At 39.8% G+C, this 24,087-nt stretch overlaps 2 protein-coding genes across 4 annotated transcripts in view; both read left to right on the plus strand.

Annotated features, from left to right (window-relative positions):
- The first annotated feature begins 946 nt into the window (after positions 1-946).
- Positions 947-14,722, plus strand: MON1A (MON1 homolog A, secretory trafficking associated). Of its 2 annotated transcripts, none has more exons than XM_063292005.1 (6): positions 947-1,071; positions 5,993-6,157; positions 7,460-7,927; positions 8,723-9,488; positions 11,924-12,071; positions 12,396-14,722. In XM_063292005.1, the coding sequence occupies exons 2-6, from the start codon at positions 6,034-6,036 to the stop codon at positions 12,534-12,536; spliced, it is 1,647 nt and encodes a 548-aa protein (XP_063148075.1). In that variant the 5' UTR covers positions 947-1,071; positions 5,993-6,033; the 3' UTR covers positions 12,537-14,722. The 2 variants fall into 2 exon arrangements, with proteins under 2 accessions (XP_063148075.1, XP_063148074.1); XM_063292004.1 differs by having other exon boundaries at positions 984-1,071; positions 6,014-6,157.
- A 4,240-nt stretch (positions 14,723-18,962) lies between these two features.
- The window catches only part of MST1R (macrophage stimulating 1 receptor), a 58,663-nt gene continuing 53,538 nt past the window's right edge, over positions 18,963-24,087 (plus strand). For both annotated transcript variants that reach the window (XM_063291992.1, XM_063291993.1), the window contains exons 1-3: positions 18,963-19,105; positions 20,333-20,382; positions 20,435-21,646. In XM_063291992.1, coding sequence (XP_063148062.1) covers positions 20,338-20,382; positions 20,435-21,646 — 1,257 coding nt within the window. In that variant the 5' untranslated portion in view covers positions 18,963-19,105; positions 20,333-20,337. The remainder of the gene's footprint in view (positions 19,106-20,332; positions 20,383-20,434; positions 21,647-24,087) is intronic.

Raw genomic sequence — 24,087 nt, forward strand, 5'->3', positions numbered from 1 at the left:
ACTCATTTTGGTGCCCCCCCCCAGTTGCTGCCCCAGCACATGCCCCGGTTGCCCCCCCCCCCAGTTGCTGCTCTGCATGTCTAGTGTATCATGGAAAGGACAACCATTTGGATTTAGTCTGAGAAAATCCAGGCAAGGCTTGCCTAATCCTAGGGTTTTTTTTAATATTATGAAGAAATCATGAAATATTCTTTACCATATATAAAACCAAGTAGTAGGAAATTGAAAGAAACAAAAATAGAGTTTTAGGAAAAATAGTCATTTTAAATGCAGCGTCTAAGAATTGGATGTTGCCATGTCTTAAGCTGGCAAGAAGATCACAATTATATTTCTTTAATTGGTGCAAGGTTTTGTAATAATTCCTCTTTAGTATCTAAAGAGTATCTTCTTTGGAAGCAAATCCCAGAAAAATTTCTTTCCAAGAAATTGTGGATGTGATGCAAAGTACTCAAAACATCAAAATAAAAAGTTCTATAAGATTTTTAAACACTTCCTTTATGTCTATAACATGAGGATAAAAATCCTGACCTACCTTGTAGTGTTTTTTTTTACAATTAGAAATTATGTATTTATTGCACTTTGAATCCCGTATCAATTTTTACTGTATGTTCATCATTATCAAAGAGATCAAGAACTTCTGGATACACGGATGGCTTAAATTTGTCCTATGTTTCAAATGTGGGCAGATGTGGATCACCTAACCCTTTCCCATTTGGGGTGAATCTCACCTTTTGTCCATAAAAACAGCAAACTGCAGAATTATGGACTACAATCCCCAAGATGCACTGGGATTGTGGCATTGAGAAAGTGACCTTTGAAAGGAGAAGTAGGTAGTGCACAGTACTTCCCTGGCTGTAGCTGGAGAAGATAGAATCAGCTGGCGAGATTGAAAGACATGTTCTAGACTCCAATGGCTGAATTTCCTAAAGAGATCGCTGCTGACTGAACTCCTCCTCCTCTTCCCCCAGGAGATTTACGTCCTTCCCCGTCCGCTCAGATTTCATCCACAACAGGAGAAGCAGACTCTCACTGACGCTTTCTCCGCTTCAACAGCTTGTTCCTGTCAAAACTGTAAGTTCCTTTTATGTTCCTGGGTTGGAGGTATAAACAGGAAAAAATATACAGAGTTTAGGCCTGTTGATATATGTCTTCAGTTTTGCATATTCTCAGCACTGTCTTAGCAACCGAAACTTGCTACTGTAGCAGATGATAATGAAATGCAGTTTAACTGAATTTCATCCAAATCCATCTCACGAGATCAGAGCCACTTACCAGAATCTGAAAATTAAACAGAGGTCTGAGTTGTTATTAACATGGTCCAGCAGATATTTCTCCAAGAGAGATAGCTACGATAACACATGGTGGAAGGAAAGTGAAGGGTATTGGCATTGTGTACACATGCCCAAATTATGTATTAGTTTGAGCTCACAGTATCATGCAGAAAGAGGGAGAGATGGTACAAAAACACAGATAATTAACGTATAGAAATCTGCAACTGAATTGTCTATCTTCAGAACAATCTAAATTACTAAGCAGCAAACTGGTTTTCAGGATCCTTCTCATTCCCAGGCAAATGGCAATGTTATTTTAAAATATTTATAGAACACTTTAAAATCGGCACCTTCCTCCCTGCCCCCAGGTTTAACTGTGGTGGCAGCTTTGGTATAAAATGCAAACTGAGGGTGGAAGAAGAGTTTGCTCCAGACACATTCACATGCAAGATTCGCACATTACACTCAGGCATAATTTCTGCAAATTATGATTTGTTGAAGAAGCCATAGTGTTCGGCTCACATGTCATGTTAAGCAACCAAATAAGCCACATTTCAGCTAAGTGCAAATAGGTGAATCCAGCCATAGTCTAGAGTAGGAGTGTGATCCAAGAACAGTCACCAGAGTTCATGTTCTCAGGTATAAATGGGTGTCTATGCTTACTTAGCAGAAAGTAATGGAATGCTTTCAGGTACAAAACTGGGTATAACTTGACTTGCCACTGCTGGTAGCAGAGCCTAATTGGGTACCCCTACTCAACTGGGAACAAAAATTCTGTTATTCAGAAAAATTTCTTTACTTGTTTAAAGCTACCATATCTGGGTTGCCAAAGTCTGAATAGCACTACACAGTAGCAAAGAGTTAGAATTTTCTGTATCGCCTTGCTACCATTTAGTGCTTGCCCAGATTTTTGCTGCCCAGATATGGTTGCCCTAATTCTTTCTCACTTGTGAACTCAAATGACCCTTCAGAAGTAAGGCTTCCATTTCCTGCATAGAAGTTCAATACCACTTTAAATGGAGCTCCAGATTTGGTCTTAGAAATGAATTTGATTTCTATTCTTCATAGAACAGTCTTTTCCAGTCTGTGGAACCAATTTCCTACAAAGAACCTGTGTAGCAGCTAATTACTTGGTACACCAGCTCTATAGAGATATGCTGGCATTAAGAACATAAATGCATTAACTCTGAACCCCCAGCAGAAAATGCACACTAAAAGCCAAGAGGAGAAAAAAATTGAATCATGAGGTAGGAATGAAGTCCAGAATAACTCCTGCAGCAATAAACATTTAGTAATTTCTAGATAAGGCACTAGTAGGCCTTGAGAAAATGAGACACAGCTTTATTAATCACAATTTATTGAATTACAGAGGGCCAGAGATAAAACAGGAACCATAGCACTACTCAAAAGGAAGACAACACTGAATTTAAGATGGCTCCTTTGAAATTATAAACACAGACAAAAATTCTGTGCAATGCCCAACTTTCCAACCAATTTAGGATTGCCAAGACACATACACACACACACAGAGAAAGAGAAAATGCTCTTCAAAAAGAGCAGAGCAAGGACAAAACAAGCTGTATTTAAATTAGTTGTATTAATAACTACTGGTTAAAATGAATTGTCAGTAAAGTAGGTATCTCATTTACCAAATGAATTGATTTCTCCATCTACATACAGTATATTATGGTGAACATGTTTTCTTGGAAGAAATAAAGGGCAAACCTGAAAAGGGGGCAAATCTGATAGAAGTTCATAAGGATAAAAAAAAATTATTGTTTATGTTTATAACTTTGCTTTACAAAGGAAAATTCAAGAGCAAAACCAAGAAAACCTTTACAAAAACACATATTCTAATAAAAATATCTAAAATCAAACATTATATGGACACTTATTTTAAAAAGACAACTCAGTTCACAGTGAAAGGCTGTGCATTAAGTGATACCATTTGTACTCTAAAAGTTAAATGACCAAAATAAGGGACAAAAGTGAGTTTTTGAAAAATAAATAAATCTAAAGGACAGCTTTCCAAAATAAAGGACTGTCCCTTATAATAAAGGACATACGGTCACTGTAGCATGTACCAACTACCGTCTCTCAGTCATAGAAAACATACAAGTACACACAAATATATTTCCTTTCCTTGGGCATAGCAGCAAAGAAGAAAACAAACAGTATGGAGATGGTATAAAGGAAAGAGATAATTTCACTGGAAAGGGAAGGAAAGAGAAAATTGGGGGAACAAAACTAGATTAAAAAATGAGGTCAGGAGAAGAAGTAATTGGACAGGGAAAGAATGAAAATGGAGAAAAGTCCCATTGAGGCACTACAAAAAGGGTTAAATTTTCCAGGCAAACTGTCCTAAGCAAATGCTAATCTTCAAAAGCATCCAAGTTTGTCAACAATAATGTCTGCAGCTATCTGTACCTCATGTGTGAGAAAAAACAAATCCTTCTTTATTTTCCTATCAGTTAAGTAAAGTACAGTATTAAGAAAAAGATGCCTGAAATTGAGAATCAGCACTGCTAAGGCATACACTACATACCAGAGATGTGATCTGGTGGCCTGCAAATATTTTTTACTATAACTCTCTTCATAATCCCTTGCATTGGCCATACTGGCTAGAGCTAATAGGAATGAAAGTCTAAAATATGTTGAGAGAGCCAGGTTGCTTAATGTTGCTATATAGGGACTTCAAAAATATTTCAGAAGTGCCTTGGACCCTGCAGAAACACAACACTTCTCTGCTGTTTATTGAAGCTGGCACATTTTTTTCAGGCTACTATGCTAGTCCACAAAAAGATGTGACTGCTTTAATGAATTTTCTTGGAGTAATGGTAAACAGTTCTAGGAAGGTGTCAACACAGTCTACATCAGCTGTAAAAAAGGCCAACAGCAAGTTAGGAATAATAATAAATGGTACTGAAAATAGAGGTGCCGATATCATAATGTCCTACTATAAATCAATGATGTGACAGTACCTGGAATATTGTGTGCAGTTCCGTTGCTGCACCTCAAAAAGGATATTGTGATGCTAGAGAAGATTCAGAGGAGAACAACTAGGGGCTGAAGCAGATTCCCTACGTTTTAGTAAATGGCAGAGAGGTCCTGGTTTCCTCTAAATCCAAAGCATTCCTTCCAAACTATTGCTGAAGAGTGTGCAGCCCTATTGTTTATATTAATGTCTTGCAATATTATTGGATCATTTGAATCATCTTGACCAACCTTGTTGATTGTCTGACCAGAACTAGTCACTGAGGTCTTTGAAAATGTGTTGGATTCGAAGACCTGCTTAGCTATAAGTTTATAGGGTGTTGCTAAGCAAGCCATTCTATGTTAGATATATTTTCCAATGGCCGGAGGGAGGAAGAAGAAAGAAAGGACTTTCAATCTAAAATCCATTGGGCTGCTCAGTTTGTTCCTGGATATTGTGCCAACCCTCTCACACTTGGAGCAGAAGGAATTAAAGGTTTTAGTTATATTCATACTGTTGGGCTTCACATACAACCTATTGAAGTGCAAACACAGCTAGCCATATTTTAACATGAAATATTATGCAAATACAGTTCTTACATTTCGTTTATAGCCCTTACATTTAGTTCAGTGTCTCATGTGAACACAAACAACTGGGTTAACAGATCAGTTAACATGGGAAAATGTCCTATGCAAACAGACTGTTTAATAGATCAGTTTACATTCTTCATACTGAAAGGTTTGTTTGTTTGTTTGTTTGTTTGTTTGTCAAATTTGTCACCACCCATCTCCTCCGAGCGGAGGAACTCTGGGCGGTTTACAATATAAAACAATAAATACACAATAAAATTTCAATATAAAACACATTATAAAACAATTTTGCAGAGCTACCAAATATAATAAAATCCAGATGGCTATGGTCTCATTCAGTTGTTGTATAGGAAGGGCACTTCAAGGTACTAGCCAGCCCCAAGTATGACTATTCTCCTCCCTGCCCCAAGCCCAGTGGCAGAGCCAGGTCCTCAACTTCCTCCGGAAGGCTAGGAGCGATGGGGCTAATCTCACCTCTGGGGGCAAGATCTTCCAGAGGGCGGGTGCTACTGCAGAGAAGGCCCGCCTCCTGGACCCCACCAGATGGAATTCTCTTATCGACGGGGTCCGTAGCATGCCTTCTCTGCACGATCGAGTGGGACGGGCTGATGAAACGGGGAAGAGGTGGTCCCTTAGGTAGCCCGGTCCCATGCCATGTAGGGCTTTATAGGTGATAACCAACACCTTGAATTGGACCCAGAAGCAAACTGGTATCCAATGCAGCTCGCGTAGCAGAGGTGTTATGTGCGCCCTTCTAGGGGTGCCAAAAATAGCCCGCACAGCCGCATTCTGAACCAGCTGAAGCTTCCGGATATTCTTTAAGGGTAGCCCCATGTAGAGCTCATTGCAGTAGTCTATATGGGAGATATTGTATCTTAATTATACTAAAGTGATTAAAGATTAATTATACTAAAGTGACTAAAGATTAATTATACTAAAGTGTCTCTGCCATGGTAATGCCTTTATGTAGTTAGTATGCCAGAATGAAACTCAAATGTACTTGATTATTAATTCAAGCTGGAAAGTTCTGTGATATTGAAGCTGGAAAGTTCTAAGTTTTAGGGACTGTTTTGAGCTGACTAGAGTCATTATATGAGATAGGCAGTCATACAATTCCAATAAATAAATAAATAAATCAGGACAATAAAGGTTAGTAGGTTTGGTTTGTTTGCTTGCAGATCTCCACTCGTTTCTAATAATGGCTGCTGACGTTTATAAGAAGGAGGGTGATGTGCCAAATGGGTCCTTGGTCCCAGCTGATGGACAGCAGTCTGAAAGGTCAGAAAGTCCAACCCCAGGATTGACCCAGGGAACAGAACCAGGTAAGTTACGGTAGACAGTATACTGTGCACAACCATTCCTAAAGAAAAATCTACATAGAGAATAACACAACCAATACAATCAGTCGCACTAAAATGGCAACAAAACACTAACATTAAAAAATGCCAAAGCGATTCCATAAATGCCTAGGAAAGTAAGATCCCTACCTGGTGTCAAAACTATCGTAATGTAGGTATCCAGTTAATTTATCTGGAGAGGGCATTCTATGCAAACCAGAAAAAAAGACTTTCTCTGATAGCCACATGCTCTGCCTTACTGGGAAATTATAGCAGGAGAAGCTGCTTCAGACAGCCTGACCGAAAGCTGTTTAGGTTTTATAGGTTAATGTGTGAACATTTTGTATTGTATTGAACATTTTGTATTGTTATAAAAGTTATAAACCTATGATTAGATTGACTCTAAAAATGCACTAAATTGCCACCCAAAATCCTAGTCTCAGGCTGACATCAAACAGTGCTTTCACTTGCCTGGGTTTTATTGGCAAGAATAATAGCGACATTTCCAAGCATATACAGCAGAAATATCAACAATTATGCAAGATAAGGTAAAAGAAACTATAAAGCAGAGCTAATTTCTGCATGGCACGGGGAAAAAATCATCCAAAATAATACATGGGCAGATAATCTGGATTTCAGACTTGGAAAATAATTAAAGCAGAATCCCAATCCCATATATTTCCATAGCATAAAAACCACTTTCTGATTAATAGGCCATATTCCTGTGAATCTAGGACTCTATATTCTCAGATTCTTAACTTGATTTCAAACTATTGTTGAGAGCTTAATGCTCAGTTCTTCTTTGACTGCTCTAAAATACTCAATACGTCCAGCCTTCTTTGATTAAAATACTGAATGTACCTAAAGAGTATACATGCCCTACTTAAGGAAGACAGACAGACAATGAATCTAAAGTGCCTGGATAAGAATCAAAGAGTTTCAAGCTCAGGTATTAGTGATCACATTAAAATGTTAAAATGAAAGGATCTGCCTGTTTTATATCACTTTCAAAGGAAGAGCACCCATTGGCGTTTAAGGATGGTATGGCACATTCATTAAAATAAATGTAATCTGCTACTGGCCCCTTGTTCCTTAGTTAACACAAAGCACAGAAACAGAAATTTTAGCACAAGGTTAAGGAAAATCTTGATTTAATTACCACCTTGTGTGTGCCTCTGCATTGAGGAGCTTTGCACATCATTCTCTTCTGATGCCTTTGTCACAGCTTAAACTGGTGCCTAACTCTGTTCTGAAAAACTGACCAATTATTCTGGTATTGTTTATCAGGGGCAGGCCAAGAGGAAGCCATATTTGTTCACACCAAGTCATATGAGGACCTAACCAGTACCGACAATCCAGAATCAGCCCCCCGGAGCCCAGGTGAGAGGGAAGAACCTCAAGGTGATGAGATCAAGATGGAAGAGATCAGCAAGGATTTCAGTGAGCTAAGCACACAGCTTACTGGTATAGCACTGGATCTGGAAGAAGAGATAAGGCAGAATGATGAGGAAAAGTTGGAACTCTCACCACAAGCTTCACGTCGAGATTCAGTCCTATCAGGAAAAGATGAAGAAGACATAACCATGGAAGCCTGGCGCATGCACCAGAAGCATATCTTTGTTCTAAGTGAGGCAGGCAAGCCAGTTTACTCACGCTATGGGTGTGAAGAGGCTTTGTCCAGTACCATGGGAGTAATGATGGCTCTAGTGTCCTTTGTAGAAGCAGAGAAGAATGCCATCAGATCTATTCATGCAGGTACTAATTCCCCCACTTCTTCCTGATCCAGTAGGCTACTGTTATTTGCCTGGTCTTGCTGCTGGAAAATAGCATATGAGAGGATATGAGAAAAAGACAGAAGAAAGGAGAGTGCAGTGTCTTCTGCAAAGATTTGCAGCATGGCATTGGCTGTAGCTGTCTCAATGCTCCTTCCTAACCTGACAGTACTGGGAAATATTAGATGTGGCTTTCAATAATTACTGTCTGAAAGTGCTGGCTTTTCCACAAAACAAATACTTTTGTAATTTGGCTAAACTTGACAATATGCTATTTCATCTTCAGTTTAGAAACACACATCAGGTAGGGACTAGATTAACAAAATGGGATGTTTCTATGAAGAGCAGATCCAAAATCAGTTTGTAATAAAACTGATCAAAATTCGTGTTTGCGCAGAAGAACATGACTAGACTGCTAAAATGGATGCTGGTGGCCAACTTATAGGTGGAAGAGAATTAGTCAAAACTTCATGGGTAACAACTTTTCAAAACCTAAGAATCATTGTCATTAATTTTTCTTTAGGTCTACTTCTCACAGAACTAGAAAACCTGTAGACTGTACCACTTTAGACTGCAGATAGAGGTTCATAAAATATACCTTGCATGGAAAGACCAATCATATATCAGAAAATGGCTAGAGTAGAACATACAGTTCCCAGGAGTAACCCTCATTGAAGTTATAACTGCTTTCGAAAAGGGCCTTAGGCTTACCACTGTAACGCAAGATATTGATGTGCTTTCTCTCATTCTCCCCCTCTCCATTTTGCCTCTTTGCCAGATGGATACAAGGTGGTCTTTGTGCGCAAGAGTCCCCTGGTGCTTGTTGCAGTGGCTCAGACTCGACAGTCAGAGCAAGAAATTGCTCAAGAACTCCTTTATATCTATTACCAAATTGTCAGTCTCTTGACATTGACTCAGCTTAACCGCATCTTCCAACAGAAGCAGAACTATGATCTAAGGAGACTGCTAGCAGGCTCTGAGCGTATAACTGACAACTTGGTAGACCTGATGGCTAGAGACCCCAGTTTTCTCATGGGGGCAGCACGTTGCCTGCCTATGGCTGCTGGAGTCAGGGATGTGGTGAGTGCTTGCCTCCAACAAGCCAAAGCGAAAAGCCTGGTATTTGCCATCTTATTGTCGAAGAACCAATTGGTATCACTTGTGAGGAAAAAGGACCAATTCCTACATCCAATTGATCTCCATTTACTCTTTAATCTCATTAGCTCATCTTCCTCATTTAGAGAAGGAGAAGCTTGGACTCCAATATGCCTTCCCAAGTTTAATTCCAATGGTTTCTTCCATGCTCACATTTCTTATTTGGAACCAAACATTGATTTGTGCCTTCTTCTGATTTCTACTGACCGTGAAGACTTTTTTACTGTATCTCACTGCAAGCAAAGGTTCCAAGAACGGCTAAAGAAGCGTGGTGTTCATCATGCTCTCTTGGAAGCACTGCATACTCCTTTCTACAGTGTCTCCCAGGTGGGAATCCCAGACCTTCGACATTTCATCTACAAATCTAAGAGTTCAGGACTTTTTACCAGGTGAGAGCCCATTCTGGTCAACACCCCTCTTCCACCTTCTCTCTAGTGTTCTGCTGAAGGCAAGGATAGATGGGATCGATTTAATCTGTGTTAATAGGATTGATTTAATCTGTGTTATGAGATTGATTTAATCTGCGTTGATGGGATCAATTTAATCTGTGTTGGATAGTCTATTCCAGTGAGGAAGGCATCCATATTTAGCCTTGGGACATCAAGCTCCTACGGAATTCATAAAATAGATTAAATTACAAATTGCAATGTTCAGTATGCCTCTAGGAATCAGAAATCAACTCAGTCTTTTGAGTTACAGGTGTCTGAACAATCCTGCTAATAATTTGTTGGTTTCTTATGCTGGCCAGATCATGGATACCTATACAAGTAGTCCTTGACTTACAACCACAATTGGGACCAGAACTTCTGTCGCTAAGTGAGATGGTCGTTAAGTGAGTCATGCTCCAATTTTACAAACGTCTTTGCTGTGGTCGTTAAGTGAATCATGGGGTTGTTAAGCAAATCCAGCTTCCCCCATTGACTTTGCATGTCAGAAGCTGGCTGGGAAGTTTGCAAGTGTTAATCACGTGACCCTGGGACACTGCAACTGTCGTAAATACATGCCAGTTGCCAAGTGCCTGAATTTTGATCACGTGACTGCAGGGATGCTGCAACAGTCATAAGTGCAAGGACCGGTCATAAGTCACTTTTTTCAGTGCCATCATAACTTTGAATGGTTGCTAAACAAATAGTTGTAAGTCGAGGACTACCTGTACCACCATATAGCTGCTTCAGTGAACAGCAATGCAAGGTTAACATTGGTAGCCCGCTGGTGCTGCAAATGACAAAGACAATGGGGATGATTGCATAACCCTATGGGAGCAGCAGTGCCCACAAACCTAGTTTTGCCATAGTGTTTGTTGCCTAGTTGAATAGACTAATCCAGGGTTTCTCAACCAGGATTCCGTGGTACCCTAGGGTTCCACAAGAGGTCACTAGGGGTTCCCTGGGAGATCACAGTGTATTTAAAAAATTATTTCAGACTCTGGCAACTTCACATTAAAGAGGTAAATTTCATTCAACAGTGTTCTTAAACTAAAAAAACACTGTTGATGCATATATACAGACCTACCCATGAAACGAATGTAATAATTTTGTAATCGTTGGTCTATATTTGAGCCTGAATGTGCAGGGGTTCCTTGAGGCCTGAAAAATACCCAAGGGTTCCTCCAGGGTCAAAAAGTTGAGAAAGGCTGGTCTAATCCGACTTTTAGGAGACAGTATGTATACTCAAGAGTCCAATCCAAATTACACCTAAGAATTTATTCTGAGGAGGTAGGTAAATACTGTAGATGCACTTTGAAAATATTGTTTGTAGAATCATTTTCCTGACCTGACAATGGGGGATAATTATCAAGTCTGTCCTTCCAGTCTAGCCAACTCTTGTGGGATGAAACAAAAAACTTGAGTGTGTTACTGACAGAACAGAATACACCTGTAGTTCCCCCTAAGGGCCATCTGTATACAAATGTCTACATCCAGGTTGTGCAAAGAGGTCTCTAGGTTTGCTGGATCACAGGGCACACTTTACTTCTGAATGGTAGACAAGAAGTAGACAAGACCAGGAGAAAGAACCAGGCAAAATCAGGGAGAATTAAAATGGATTAAATTAAATTTACATAATGTTTTTTTCTTCTATGACATCAAAACAACAATTTTGAACACACACACACACACGACTGTCCAAGTAACAATACGCTGGAGATTTTAATATTAAGTAATTGTTATATAACAAAGGTTTCAGTCTTAAAGATAGAAACCTTTATTATATTACGAACACCTTGAGGCAAGTTGGAGCGTGTTCTTCTTTAATTTTTTTTCCTTTCCAGTGTTAACTTTGAATTGAAAAAGCCAAATCATTTTAATGCTCACAACATTGATATCCTGAATTGTAGCTAATATTGATAGAATATCTACTTTTTTCCTTTTCCTTTTTTTCTTTTATTTCCAATATTCTAAATTATATAAATAATAGAATGTCTAGAATTTGTAATTATATCATATAAAAATCATTGTATTTCAATAAAAAAAAATTAAAAAAAAACAATTTGGCAACAACTTTTGGAGGGGTTCTAAGTCTCTCCTGGAGGCTTTGGGAGACACTAGAACTCCCAAACCCTAGAACTCCGGGTTAAGCACTTCTAGTCTAAACAAAGTCCTGATCTGAATTCTCAGCAGTATTTGGTATTATTAAACTTTCAGCTGTAATATTGAGATACTGTTTTAATGATAGCTCATCAGAAAATTGGGGGGAGGGAGAAAACATTTAGCAAAATCATTGGCTGTAAATTCTGCCAAAGTGGGAGATTTACTCTCTCAGGCAAAGAAATAGTTATTTACCTTTATGACAAAAAGCATAACTCAATGAAAGTGTGTTTTTCCAGCCCAGAGATTGAGGCTCCCTACATCACTGAGGAGGAAAAGAAAAGACTTCTGGAATTGTATCAGTACTTACATAGCCGAGCTCACAATTCCTCCCATCCTCTAAATAACATCTATTATACTGGAGCAAATGAGAATCTCCTGGCTTGGGTAAGAATTTCATTCATTTCATTTCATTGCTGCGGCTTTCATTTCATTGCTTTCATTTCATTGCTGCAGCTTCTAGAAAAATTGTAGTAAAAGCAGGACCTAGAACGGAGTAACTCTATTATCTGGGAAATGTATTAGTGAATTAGACCATCGGAAACCTTGCACACTTCTTGACTTACAGCAAATGGCCCAATGAAATATGGCAACAATTATTTGCATGCAATAAAAACAGGAGGGTAGTTTTCTTTGTATGTCAACAGTAAAATGAGAGGAATTGCTTTGCTCTGGTTGCATATTGTAATGGAGATTTAAACTTTTTTCCAGGTGACTAGTGCTTTTGAACTTTATGTATGCTTCAGCCCCCTGGGCACCAAAGCAGCAGCTGTCAGCGCTGTCAACAAGCTGATGAAGTGGATCCGTAAGGAAGAGGACCGGCTCTTTATATTGACGCCCCAGACTTACTGACTGTTCTGGCCTGGGCTGCCTGCCTTGTGATTACTGAGCACTCCAGAACTTCTTCTCGTCTCTGGTGGGACTAGACATAGTCGCCCTCCCTCCTTCTCTGTCTCTCTCAGAGGGAGATTCCCTCCCCATAATGACTTTGTGGATGGGGAGGGAGAGGGAGTTCTCTGGGTAGCAGAGCTTTTGGCTCACGTAGTACACAGGGATATCTGAGGAGTCCAATATTTCAGAGTTTGCACTAGATTTTAGATATTGCATCTAGAACAGGAACTAGGACTTTCCATACATAGGACTAGACAAATGCACCGAATGTGAAATAAGTATGTAGATAGGGAGAGAGAAAACATTTTTATGTCCCTTTTCTAGGAAGGTAAGAAAAATAAAAATCCCAGTGAGTTTTTTTATGATTCCAAAACTTTCAGCAGTATTTTTTGCTCTTTACTATGTTGAGCTCAACAAATCTGAAGTTCAGATTGTCTTCAAATTGCTTCTGAAGGACTGAGGAGTAGAAGCAAAGGCAATGTATAAGTGTTCTCAGTTAGAGGCAGCCAGACCCCAACTAATGGCATGAACCTAGTAGTCTGGAAAATATTTTATAAATTGTGTTTATTCCTCCCTGTTTCTCCATAGAGCCCACTTACCTAATGCTTATTCCTAGCTGGACCAAATTCCTGATTTGCAGGGTCCTGATGAAACCATGTCTATGTTGTTATAGGCCATGTAGTCTCTTTATTTAGCAACAAAGAAAACATAAAAATTCAGGGAAGAAGAAAGGTCTGAATTATTGTTAATATGCAAATTCTCAAGCCTAGCAATTATTTGGGCAACAAGAGCCAGATTCCACACCAGTGTTTCTCAACCCCTGCACCTTTAAGATGTGTGGACTTCATCTTCCAGAATGCCCAAGCCAGGAAGCTGGGAGTTGAAATCCACACATCTTAAAGTTGCTGAGATTGAGAAACACTGGCTAGACTCCCACATTAATACTATAATAGGTTATTCCAATTCATGCTGATGCATCTGATTCAGAAATAAGAGATGGCATTGTGAAAGTCAGCACCCTGAGGTAGAGAACTATGCTTACAGCCCATTATTTAATTGATTACTTATAGGAAATTTGAACACAATGAAGTCTGGGCCCATAGAAAACTAGTTTTTCATATGGAATCTTTTTCATACAATACTGAAATGGTGTGACCTCAGAAATAAATTTGCCATTATCATGGCAGTTGGGCTTAAGACATATCCTTCTCAGAACAGAACTTTTCGACTTCAATATGTAATGTATGTATGTGAGTAGAGATGAAAAGATGCATGGTTTTTTTTTAATGTTAGAAAAAGTTCCTAACAATAAGAGCAGCTTGACAGTGGAACCAGTTACTGAGAAAGATGGTGTGCTCTCCTTCACTGGATGTATTCAGGGGGAAGCTAGACAGATGTCTATTGTGGTTACTTTATTTGGGTTCATACCTTGAAGGGATGGACTAAAGGTCTTAAATGGCCTTTTCCAACTCTGACATCTGTATGAGTTTGTATATTGGGGGCAGAAGGAGGGGAGAAAAAACTATCACCAGTGTAACGATAGGGTTCTTCCAGATAGGGCTGTAGATCCATCAACAGGGCAAGATGACCCCACCTGCCACACCCCAGATTCCTGCACATACTCAGCTATGCCAGATCTCTGATTCTACTTGCTTTGGTTGCACATTGTGAGGCTAAATTAAATTGGGACACAGTGAAATCGCACATGTCCAGTGATGGTATCATGGGGATCATTCTGCTCCATTCTTGGATCTATGCTTTCATCTGGAAAAGGCCATATGGTGTGATTCAGAAAAACAAACAAACAAAAATGTTTTTAACAGGTACCTCTAAAAAATATGAAAACCCAATTGCCACAAGATGGCAGCAGAACATCAGATTTGTGAGAAGAGGTTTCTTATTGATTAGTACATATTAAAATAAAAATCATAGTAGATGCACAGTAAATACAATTGTCAAATGAATTTTCAGTATTTACAATATGGATTCAGTGTCATGTCTACTGCTACACATTTGAATTTAATAAAAGAGTTTTATGGGACCTTTCAGATTAAGAAATTTACTATAGCATAAGATTTTATGACCTACCACCCAGTTCAACAAATGATAAATGACTGTACTGCGTGCTATAATAAAGCGTGCAAGACGCTTTTGTTGTTTTCCTTTAACAAACTAACACAGCTACCATGAAGGAAAGTATTATATCTGAGTTTAAAAATCATAGAGATTCTGAGACCCTCCATAGATTTGCTGCTTTTGATTTATTCTTTGGAAATTTTAAACTTTGAAATTCCAAGTTGCCAGAATCTCCATTATGAACGCCTCAATTGCCCAGTAGAAATTCTTTTTTATAGACATTTTTCCTTCACATAGTACTGCAGATAGTACTTCAATTAAGCAAAGTACATCATCTGAATTTCTTTACTAACACAACCATTTCACTTACATTTCACAAACATAGTTTTACTAATACTGATGAATGCTTATTGCATCAAATGTCCCAGCGCTTGCTTTATTCTAGCAGTCAAGCAACCTTATTTTAGGGGACATAAGAACAGTTTTCAAATACTTCCCCTTTGTCTGTTGGTTTGCTCTTTGTTTCTTTTTCATGTTTTTTAATTCCTTTTTCTGACAGAAGAACTGTTAAGGAGTGAGGCAACTTGCTGTATACAAGGCAATGATTAATAATGTTAACAACTGCATGTTCCCCTGGTCCAAAATAACGTGTATTACAAGTGCCTGCCCAAGGAAACAAAATTTCAGGGGCTTTAGGAAAATATGAAGAAAATCCTGTCCCAGAACCCAGATCTTCAGATATCAAACAGCAGGTTCACAAACCCTGCTAAGCTATACTGTGGTTTGTCTGTTCTCAACTTAGCATGTTAAGTACACATTGCCATTACACTTATAAAGCCATGATTTATGGCTTAAATCATAATATATTCAATAAAACACAGATAAACAAACCCTGGTAGAAGAGAACATTTTGTTCTCTTCTGAACTTGGGAAACATTGAATGGAATAGGGAGGTAGCATAGTAAGTGTAGTTTGATCCTGTGACTGAAAGATGTTAAGATGTCACCTCATCACAATCCCAGTTACAGAACACAACTATGGCCTTCCACTCCACTGATATGACAAAACATTTGTTTTTTTAGATGTCATGAGATTCTGGCTATGTTTAAACCTCAGTTGCAAAATGCATACCCATGCACCTCAGGGAAATGTGAAAGAACTTCAAGAAAAAGTTTCCTGTTATTTTTTTCTGTGCTACCTGTTGGGAGGCCAATACTCCCCGCTTATTACTGCATAGGACTCCATATACTCCAATCAGCTCCACATCTGAAAGACAGCATGTAATTATTTGTGCTGAGGAAGCAGTGATTGCTTTTATAGTTCATATCCTTTTAGACACATTTCCCTTTTAAACATTACTTACTATATCAAATCAATTAACAGGACACAAAATACATACATATGTACAGTACATACACATCAGCATTAATAACACAAAAAAGGAGAAAAAAGAAGGCATGGAAAATTATATTGTAAACAGAGTAATTCCCCTCAAATTGGCCATGTTGCCTGCTTACCCCTTTGTAACACAACCACCCTAATTCAGCTGTTGGCATATGATAAATATCTACAATCTGTCCAACAAGCATTTACCGTATGGAGTCAGATTCTCAGGTTTAAACTTTGGCTGCTGACACAGTTCTGTGCTAGGCTGTGCCAGGGTGGAAAAGAAAGAGTAGAAAAAAACTGTTTAACTCCTTCTTGGACTTGGAGGCTAAATCTTACTAAGAATGGTTAAACAAACTGGGTGTGTTTAGCTAAGGAAGAGAAGGCTAGAGGGAGACATGACAGCAGTCTTCAAATACTTTAAGGGCTGTCACAGACAAGAGGGTTCAGATTTATTCTCAGAGCTCCCAAGGGTAGGAGAAGAACCAGTAGGGAGAAGCTTTAAAGGGGGAGAACCAAACTTGAAATGAGGAATTTCCTGATTGTGAGAGCTATTAAGCAGTGGAATAGCCTACCTCCTGAAGCTGTGGGTGCTCCATCACTGGAGGCTGTCAAGAAAAGACTGGACAGGCATTGTATGAGGATTCCTGCACTGGGCAAGAGGTCAGATTAAGAGACCTCCAAAGTCCCTTCCAACCCTATGATTCTCCCCTGTACTTTTTCCAATAATATTAACATGGCCAGCTGTAACAGGCAGAAAGACAGCTTAGGCTCCCCAAAGCAAAGTGCTGGCAGTTTTCAGGCTACCAGGCTTAGCTTTGAGTTCCACTATAAGAACAAATGGTGTCCAAACAGGGAATATGCCATCCACTTGCATATTGTGAATGTTTAGTAAGTAGCAAGTTCCAGGAAGAGAGCCAGTCTGGTGTAGTGGTTAAAGCATCAAGCTAGAAACCAGGAGACGGCGAGTTCTAGCCCTGCCTTAGGCACAAAGCCAGCTGTGTAACCTTGATCCAGTCACTCTCTCTCCGCCCTAGGAAGGAGTCAGTGGCAAACCACTTCCAAAAATCTTGCTGAGAAAACTGCAGGGACTTGTCCAGGCAGTTGCCAGGAGTTAACACTGACTCAAAGGCACAAAAAAAAAAAAAAAGTTCCAGGAAGCATTCAACTGCAGCCTTGATTGGAAATTGAGACAATGGGACCTCTGAGGATGCATTGCCTAGGAATTTCAAAACAAAACTCATAGTTTTCCCAGAAAAAAAAAACTGCTTCTAATTTCTTTAAACAATTACAGCAGCCTTATTGGACTACTGCTGTTGTTGTCCTTAAAATCCAATGGAATTAGAAATCATTAGCACCCCGTGGCCTGCCAGGTCATTGTTTCAGAGATAACAGATTCCTCAATGCCTTCAACAAGGGCAGAGCTTCTAATGTACTGCCTTCCTGGAAAAATTCTAAAAATTCAGAGAGGGAGATATTAAGAGATTTATCTACCTTGAAAATAGCCCATGTCATTAATATTGAACTGTATAGCACAAACATCAGGAGTTGACCACAGTAACTGTTTTATGACATTTTGTATTATGTCATGTTTTATGATTTTTTTATGTCATAAAATGTTTTAAATTCACCAAATTTCAATTCCATGGGAGTCATGGGTCCTGGATTTTGGACACATTCTCTAAGTTAGCCCATTGGAGGTACCTTGGTTCAAAAATTGTTGGCCTACAATGCACTGTTTTGCCCAGTTAAAGGTTACAGACAAACAGACATGAGAGTTTCAGTAGTATATAGATTGTCAATCTGCAAATCATTCAGTCAGATTTACTAGGAGATTAAGACCACTCTCAGTTCACTTCCTGATTTAAGCAGATAATTTTGGGTTTCATGAAAGGATAGTAAATTCTTACTTACTGACCTTAATGGACTTCCGTTATCAGAGATGAGCTCAGAATTGTTTCAGCTTGTTTTACTGCTCATCTTAACCACAGGGGAAGAATAATATTGGTTGTTCAACACAGGCAGTGAGAAATCCTGTCCTGTCATCTTTTTCCACGCAGGATCCTTAGCTGCATCACTATAACGTTTTGATGGGGTAACATTATCCTTGCCGACCCAACTGACTAACAAGATGTATGGGAGGATGAGGAAACAAATTTTGAAGACACTGATGAAATGAAGAGTCAACATATAGTTTTGGGGCCCTTCCAAAACAGCATGTGAAGTGGAATAAAGTACACACGCTTCTCTTCTGTCACCAATTAAGCAGGAAAACCTATTTTCTGGAATTCAAAGGGTTGGCGAAAATGCGGGCCGGGAATTAGATAAAGCTAGGGTTGCGTGTTCAAGAGGAAATCTTGGGGTTACCAGGGCATTCTGATGCTCATATTTACTGCAAGGTAAGAAAGTGCCTTATTCTCCCCGCCTCTGAAGAGTAAGATCGATAGAGCAATTTTGGGCTAGAAAGGAGCAAGGGAGGATTAAGTAGCATGTTTCCGCCAACTCTTGAATTCCAGGAACTCGGTAGAAATTAGAGCCTCAGTAATAAATCTCCAGAGAACCATTCTCTTCTCAGAAAGAGAAATATGGCTGCGCTTATTGGGGGGGGGGGAGGGGGGCGTGTCGAGAGTCCGAAGAAATCCAGCGCCTTACTACTTATCTCGGATTTAGGGGCACGTTCCCAGACGTCAGAATCGTGCCTCGGGCAAGAGACGCGAGTGCCGGTGGGACCTCGCGCTGGCCCTGAAGCGGATGGAGAAAGAGCTCTCGCTCACAGCCCTAGCGGGTCCGAGTTAGAGGGCAAGCAACGGCTTTCTAAGCAAAAGCAGGGCACTTTTAAAAGAGGTTGTCCCAGGCTACCTCCAGCAGACGAGAGGCGACGCAATAGGGACAGCCTGCGCTGTGTTGGAGGCGGCAAGCGAGGAGGAGGGGAAACTGCCTCGGCCCCACCCGGTGGGTTGTGCCTCCGCCCGATTACGTCCCGATTCTGCCTCCCTTCCTAGGACCCTCCCGGCCAGGTATCTGCCAAGCGCTGAACTGCTCGCGTCCGCGTCGACGGCTGTGGACGGGTGAGTCCTCGGGCGAGGGAGCGTTGGTGGGGGCTGCCTGTCGGTGGGCGAGGCTGGCTGTAGCTGCGAGCGCACGTTGCTCTCCGCTTGCCTCTTCGCGACGCGGCTGGTCTTCTCTGACCTTAAAAGCTGTAAAACTTCTCTGCAAGAACGAGAAAGAAGTTGGCGCCTTTCCAATTAAAAAGCCTATCGCGCTCTCTGATTTACGGGTTTTCTCTGGTGAGGAAAAAGACGAAAAGGAGCGGGGGGCAAAATCGAAGGGAGTGCCGCCCCCCGTTTCCGCTCTACTCTAGACCGGGCGGTTGCACCAGAAAAGCTTCCCAAAGTTGCCCCAGCCTGGTGAAGTTAAGGAAGATAAATTCTCGGAAAGAAAACCTCAGCAGCCAGAGGCATATTCAGAGGCCCCACTGGCTGCTGGTTTTAGTAGCCCCAAAACTGTAAAATATTCTCTAGTAATGAATTCAATTTCTATTTCTATAATCAAAGCTCTAGAGAAGTGCTAGATGCAGCAATAACCCCCAAACTCCCAATGCCTTGAAGCTATACTTTTTTTTCCTAATTAGAACATAAGCCAAGTTTTCATTCTACTCAACATACTAGCTTGTTATTTAAAAAAACCAAATGCTTGAGATGCATGTAGAACAAGCTATAAGTCACAGCTATATCTCATAGTTCAGATTCCTGCCCTGAACAATGAACTAAAACAAGGCACGTTAGCCCCTTCCTTAAACCAGTTTTTTTTCCCTTTGTCCAATGAATAGAAGGGGGCAGAGTGTGGAAGAGCACACTTTTCCTTTCTCCTTTGATAAATCTCTGTCTCAAGCTATCTCTGGACAGGTTGTATGACTTAGAGCATTTTTTGCATCCTGGATTGTGAACGTAGGGCACTGGAGGGCATTGGAACCAACCATAGGAGATGGTATGATATGCAAACCTACATAGAGTGCAGTTCTTTTTCCAACTTCAGCAGTTCTTCTCCCTACACGACTGCTTAGCATACCTAGGTAGCTACGTCTTGCACAAGAGTGGTGAGCTTTTAGGTGTAAGATCCAAAAATCCATGCAGAAAAACCTTTAGGGATGGATTGCTTTGCAGTATGAAACTTCAGCCATGCAATGATAGCTAGGAAAAAAAATTATTTGAAAGGTTCAGCAAAGGGAAAAGACAAACGTTATTGGTTTTATTTCTGTAGTATCTCTCATCCATGTTCTCTCCCCCTCTTTTCAGCTGTAATGCAATGGTCGAGTATTCTGAATGGATTGCAGAGCCACACAGAACTGAAGAACTGAGGTAGCTTCTGATAACAGCATTCTGCTTTACTCCTGCCTCCTTAGTATGGGCGTATCATTTCTTGTTTGCTTCACACTCGGACTGTTGCCCATAAGAATCATTGGGAAGACTTGGCAATGCCAACGTATCTCCTATAACTTGACTCGAGATTACACAGTGAAATATGACTTCCCCACCTTCAGAGCAACATCTGATATCCAGAATATAGTTACATATGAGCCTGGTAACACTGTCTTTGTTGCAGTGCAGAACAAGATTTACGCATTGGACCCAGAACTGAAAATTCTGTCTACTCTAGTAACTGGACCCTGGGGTAGCACTGAGTGTGAGATCTGTACTCTCTGTCCAGTGAAAGGACCAATGGATTTTGAAAACACAGACAACAAAGTTTTGGTGATGGACCCTTTTGAACCTTGGCTTTACAGCTGTGGAAGTTCTCAACATGGCATCTGTTTCCAGCATGAGATTGAGATACAGGGTGATGTCGCTTTCATTGGGAGAACCTCATGCTTGTATTCGTCTCAGCATAACAGGCCTTCTGAGTGTCCAGACTGTGTGGCCAGTCCCTTAGGCACAAGGGTTGTAGTTGTTGAAATGTCATTTGCTTCATACTTTTATACTGCATCTACCATCAACACAACCATAGCAGACACATACAGCCCCAAATCAGTGTCTATACGGAGACTGAAGAGTACTTTGGATGGGTTTGCTTATCCCTTCCACTCCTTAACTGTGCTGCCTGAGTATCAAGGCACCTACCCTATTGACTACGTGTATTCCTTTCATTACCAGCAGTTTGTATATTTTTTGACAGTCCAAAGAGAAGATCCTAGCTTCAAATCATACCACACCAGGATAGTGCGGCTCAGCACTGAGGAGACTGAGGTTCGCAAGTACCGAGAGCTGAGTTTGGTCTGTCGTATTCAATCTAAGCGGAAGAGGAGTCTTCACATAATGCCTAAAGATGTGGTTTTTAATGTCTTGCAGGCAGCTCATGCTACCAATCCTGGTTCCAAGCTGGCTCAAGCAATTGGTACCAGTGAAACAGACTTGGTTCTTTTTGGTGCGTTTGCTGAAAGGCAGCTGGACAGCATGGTGCTACAAAAGTACTCGGGAGTTTGTGCTTTCCCTCTGCACATGATCAACAAAGCTATTGATAGTGGGATGGAGAAGTGCTGCAGTCTGGCTGTTCATGACAAGATGCTTCGAGGTCTACCATTTTATCAAGCTACTGAGTACTGCCCACATAATGTGAGTCCTCATCAAGTATTTTCTGCTTTCTTATGTATAAGGGTCTGGTTGTAAGTGACTTCACGAATTTCTTAGGGCTAGTTGAGATAGCTATTTTAATATTTTTCAGTTTTTTTAAAAAAACGAAAATATGTTGTATTCTTTTATAAATAAAAATAGTTGTTGTACCAGAACTTCAGAGCAGGCATCACAGAAGTAGCAGAGAAATTATCTGAGCATTAGCAGTACAGGTGAGGTTGGAGTTGAACTTAGATACAAATCTGACCCTTATCTACCACAGCACACTTCTTAAATGAAATAATTTGACCTTATGTACAGCCCAAAGTGATCTTTTTGCTGATCTCTGCTTTATTTGGATAACATCTGCAAGTCATAACACTGAAACTATGCATTGCACGTAATGTGGTAGCACTACCAAAAATATAATTCCCATATGAAGATCTGTTCCTCCCAAGTTTCACCAACTTGGTGCTTTCCAGATAGGATAGGACTAAAAATTCAGAATTTCTAGCCAATTTATGTAATTTGACAACATCACAATAAAGAGGAATGGTCCTACAATTAAAGGGGGAAAAAGAGAATTTGACCTTGAGTTGCCATTCATAGCAGCAGCTTCATGTTGTGAGTAAAGTATAATTTCTTCTCATTTTTCTGAATGAACGCTTGTATGCTGGGACTATGAGTGCCAATATAGCAAACCTTTCCTAAATATCCTCTTCTAAATTAAAGTATTTACTTTTCAGTAAAACAAACCCTTTCCCTCTTATGCTGATTTTCCATAAAATATTCCAAGGGGCTTATATTAATGCAGTAATTTCATGGCCTCTACTCAAGAAAGCTTATGCTATGATAAATCTGTTTTTATTGTAGTTTAAGATGTCACACAGATAATTTTGCTGTGAGAGATTAATATGATTACTGGAAATTCTTAAGAGACATTGGGAGTCCTTGTGTGAATATGTGATAATATTACTTCTGGACCAGAGGAAGATTTATAATTTCGTAATTACAATTGCTGCTCATCGTTCATCAGGAAAGACGAGTCATTCAAACATTTGCATAAATGAATGGAGGCTGGGTTGCCACTGAAACAATAATAAAATATGAAAGGACGTGTTAAATTTTCACAGAAAGGGTATAATACTGTAATTGTATAGTTACTGGGAATTAACTTATTTTCAGGGTCCTATTATAAAGAAGATATACTGTGAAATGGGTGGTTATATAAATCATTGAAATAATAGACAGACTTCTTACAATGTCTGAATTGCTTTTCCATTCATCTGAATTCCTTCCGCAGCCTGTGCTCTGTGCATACAATATATCTGTCTCATCTTTTAGAGCCTGCAGCACTCTCATGACACCTTGGTATAATATGTACTTACGTATCTTTAAAAAAGATCAGTGAAGTTGATGTTAGTTGATGGTAAATTATGCCTGATAATAATGTTATCACTTTTGTAAAACTTAAATATATATGGAGATCAAATTATGAATTCAGTGGGCGTATGGAGCAAGCTGTTGGCTGGAATCCGGGGCCACACCTATTCCTCCTCTGAGAGGTAGTCGGAAAATTGACTCCTCTTGTGCAATCTTTCATTCCAGACTTTTGCTATACCATGCTGGCAATATACTTCTGCTTTGGGCTCTTTGGATTGAACAGAGAGGTAGGGAGAACAGAAATTTTAAAAGGCACATTTGCTACTTTCTCCTTGGTACTCAACCTATACTGCAATTTACTGTACTTTGGCACCAGAAATAGGCTTGGTGACGAACATGAAGGTAGTGTGGCAGTTCAAAGATGGAAGCTGATTCACATTGCACTTCTGCCTTTTTTCTTTTCCCATGGAAGTGATCTGTTTGTGGGTATGGAATAGCAACTGACCCAAGAAGTCTAGGATCTCAGCTCTTTTTTTCCCTCCAACTTCCAAAAGCCCAGGTTGCAGGTGACAATTGTGAAAAGAGCCAGAGGAGAAATATGTGAGGTCCTGATTCACTTTCTGCCCAGATCTGAGCCTTCTGATGAGGGAAGAAAGATGTTACCAGGAACATATAAACTGGTAACATCTTTCTTCACTCCCTCTCCATGGGCTGTGATAAAGTTTGATAAATAAAACATGTAAACTGAATCTGCGCAGAGCAGGGGAAATACTTGAAATAAATATTTTTAAAAGTTGGGTTTTGATAAACACTTTAAACATTTTTATGCAATTTCAACTTTTATTGTGTTTCGCCTTGGGTGTTTTCAGATGAAACTCTGCTTAAAGTAATAGGAATAAATGAAGCAAGAAATTAACTTTCAGATTACGCTACCCAAACAAGACAAGAAAGGAAAAACAAACAGTTTATTCCAGCGAGAATTCCAAATATTTAAATCAGTTGTTTTTGGATGACTGTCTGATCTAAGACACATGGCTTTTGTAAATTATCACAATAGTAAA

Source organism: Candoia aspera, chromosome 2 (genome assembly GCF_035149785.1).
Source record: "Candoia aspera isolate rCanAsp1 chromosome 2, rCanAsp1.hap2, whole genome shotgun sequence".
Lineage (NCBI taxonomy): Eukaryota > Metazoa > Chordata > Lepidosauria > Squamata > Boidae > Candoia > Candoia aspera.

Excerpts from the sequence above, each read along its gene's own strand:
- MON1A (XM_063292005.1), top strand. The coding sequence starts at position 6,034 with ATGGCTGCTGACGTTTATAAGAAGGAGGGTGATGTGCCAAATGGGTCC. Across the intron at positions 7,928-8,722 it reads CATCAGATCTATTCATGCAG|ATGGATACAAGGTGGTCTTT; the intron begins GTACTAATTCCC and ends CCTCTTTGCCAG. Across the intron at positions 12,072-12,395 it reads ATGAGAATCTCCTGGCTTGG|GTGACTAGTGCTTTTGAACT; the intron begins GTAAGAATTTCA and ends ACTTTTTTCCAG.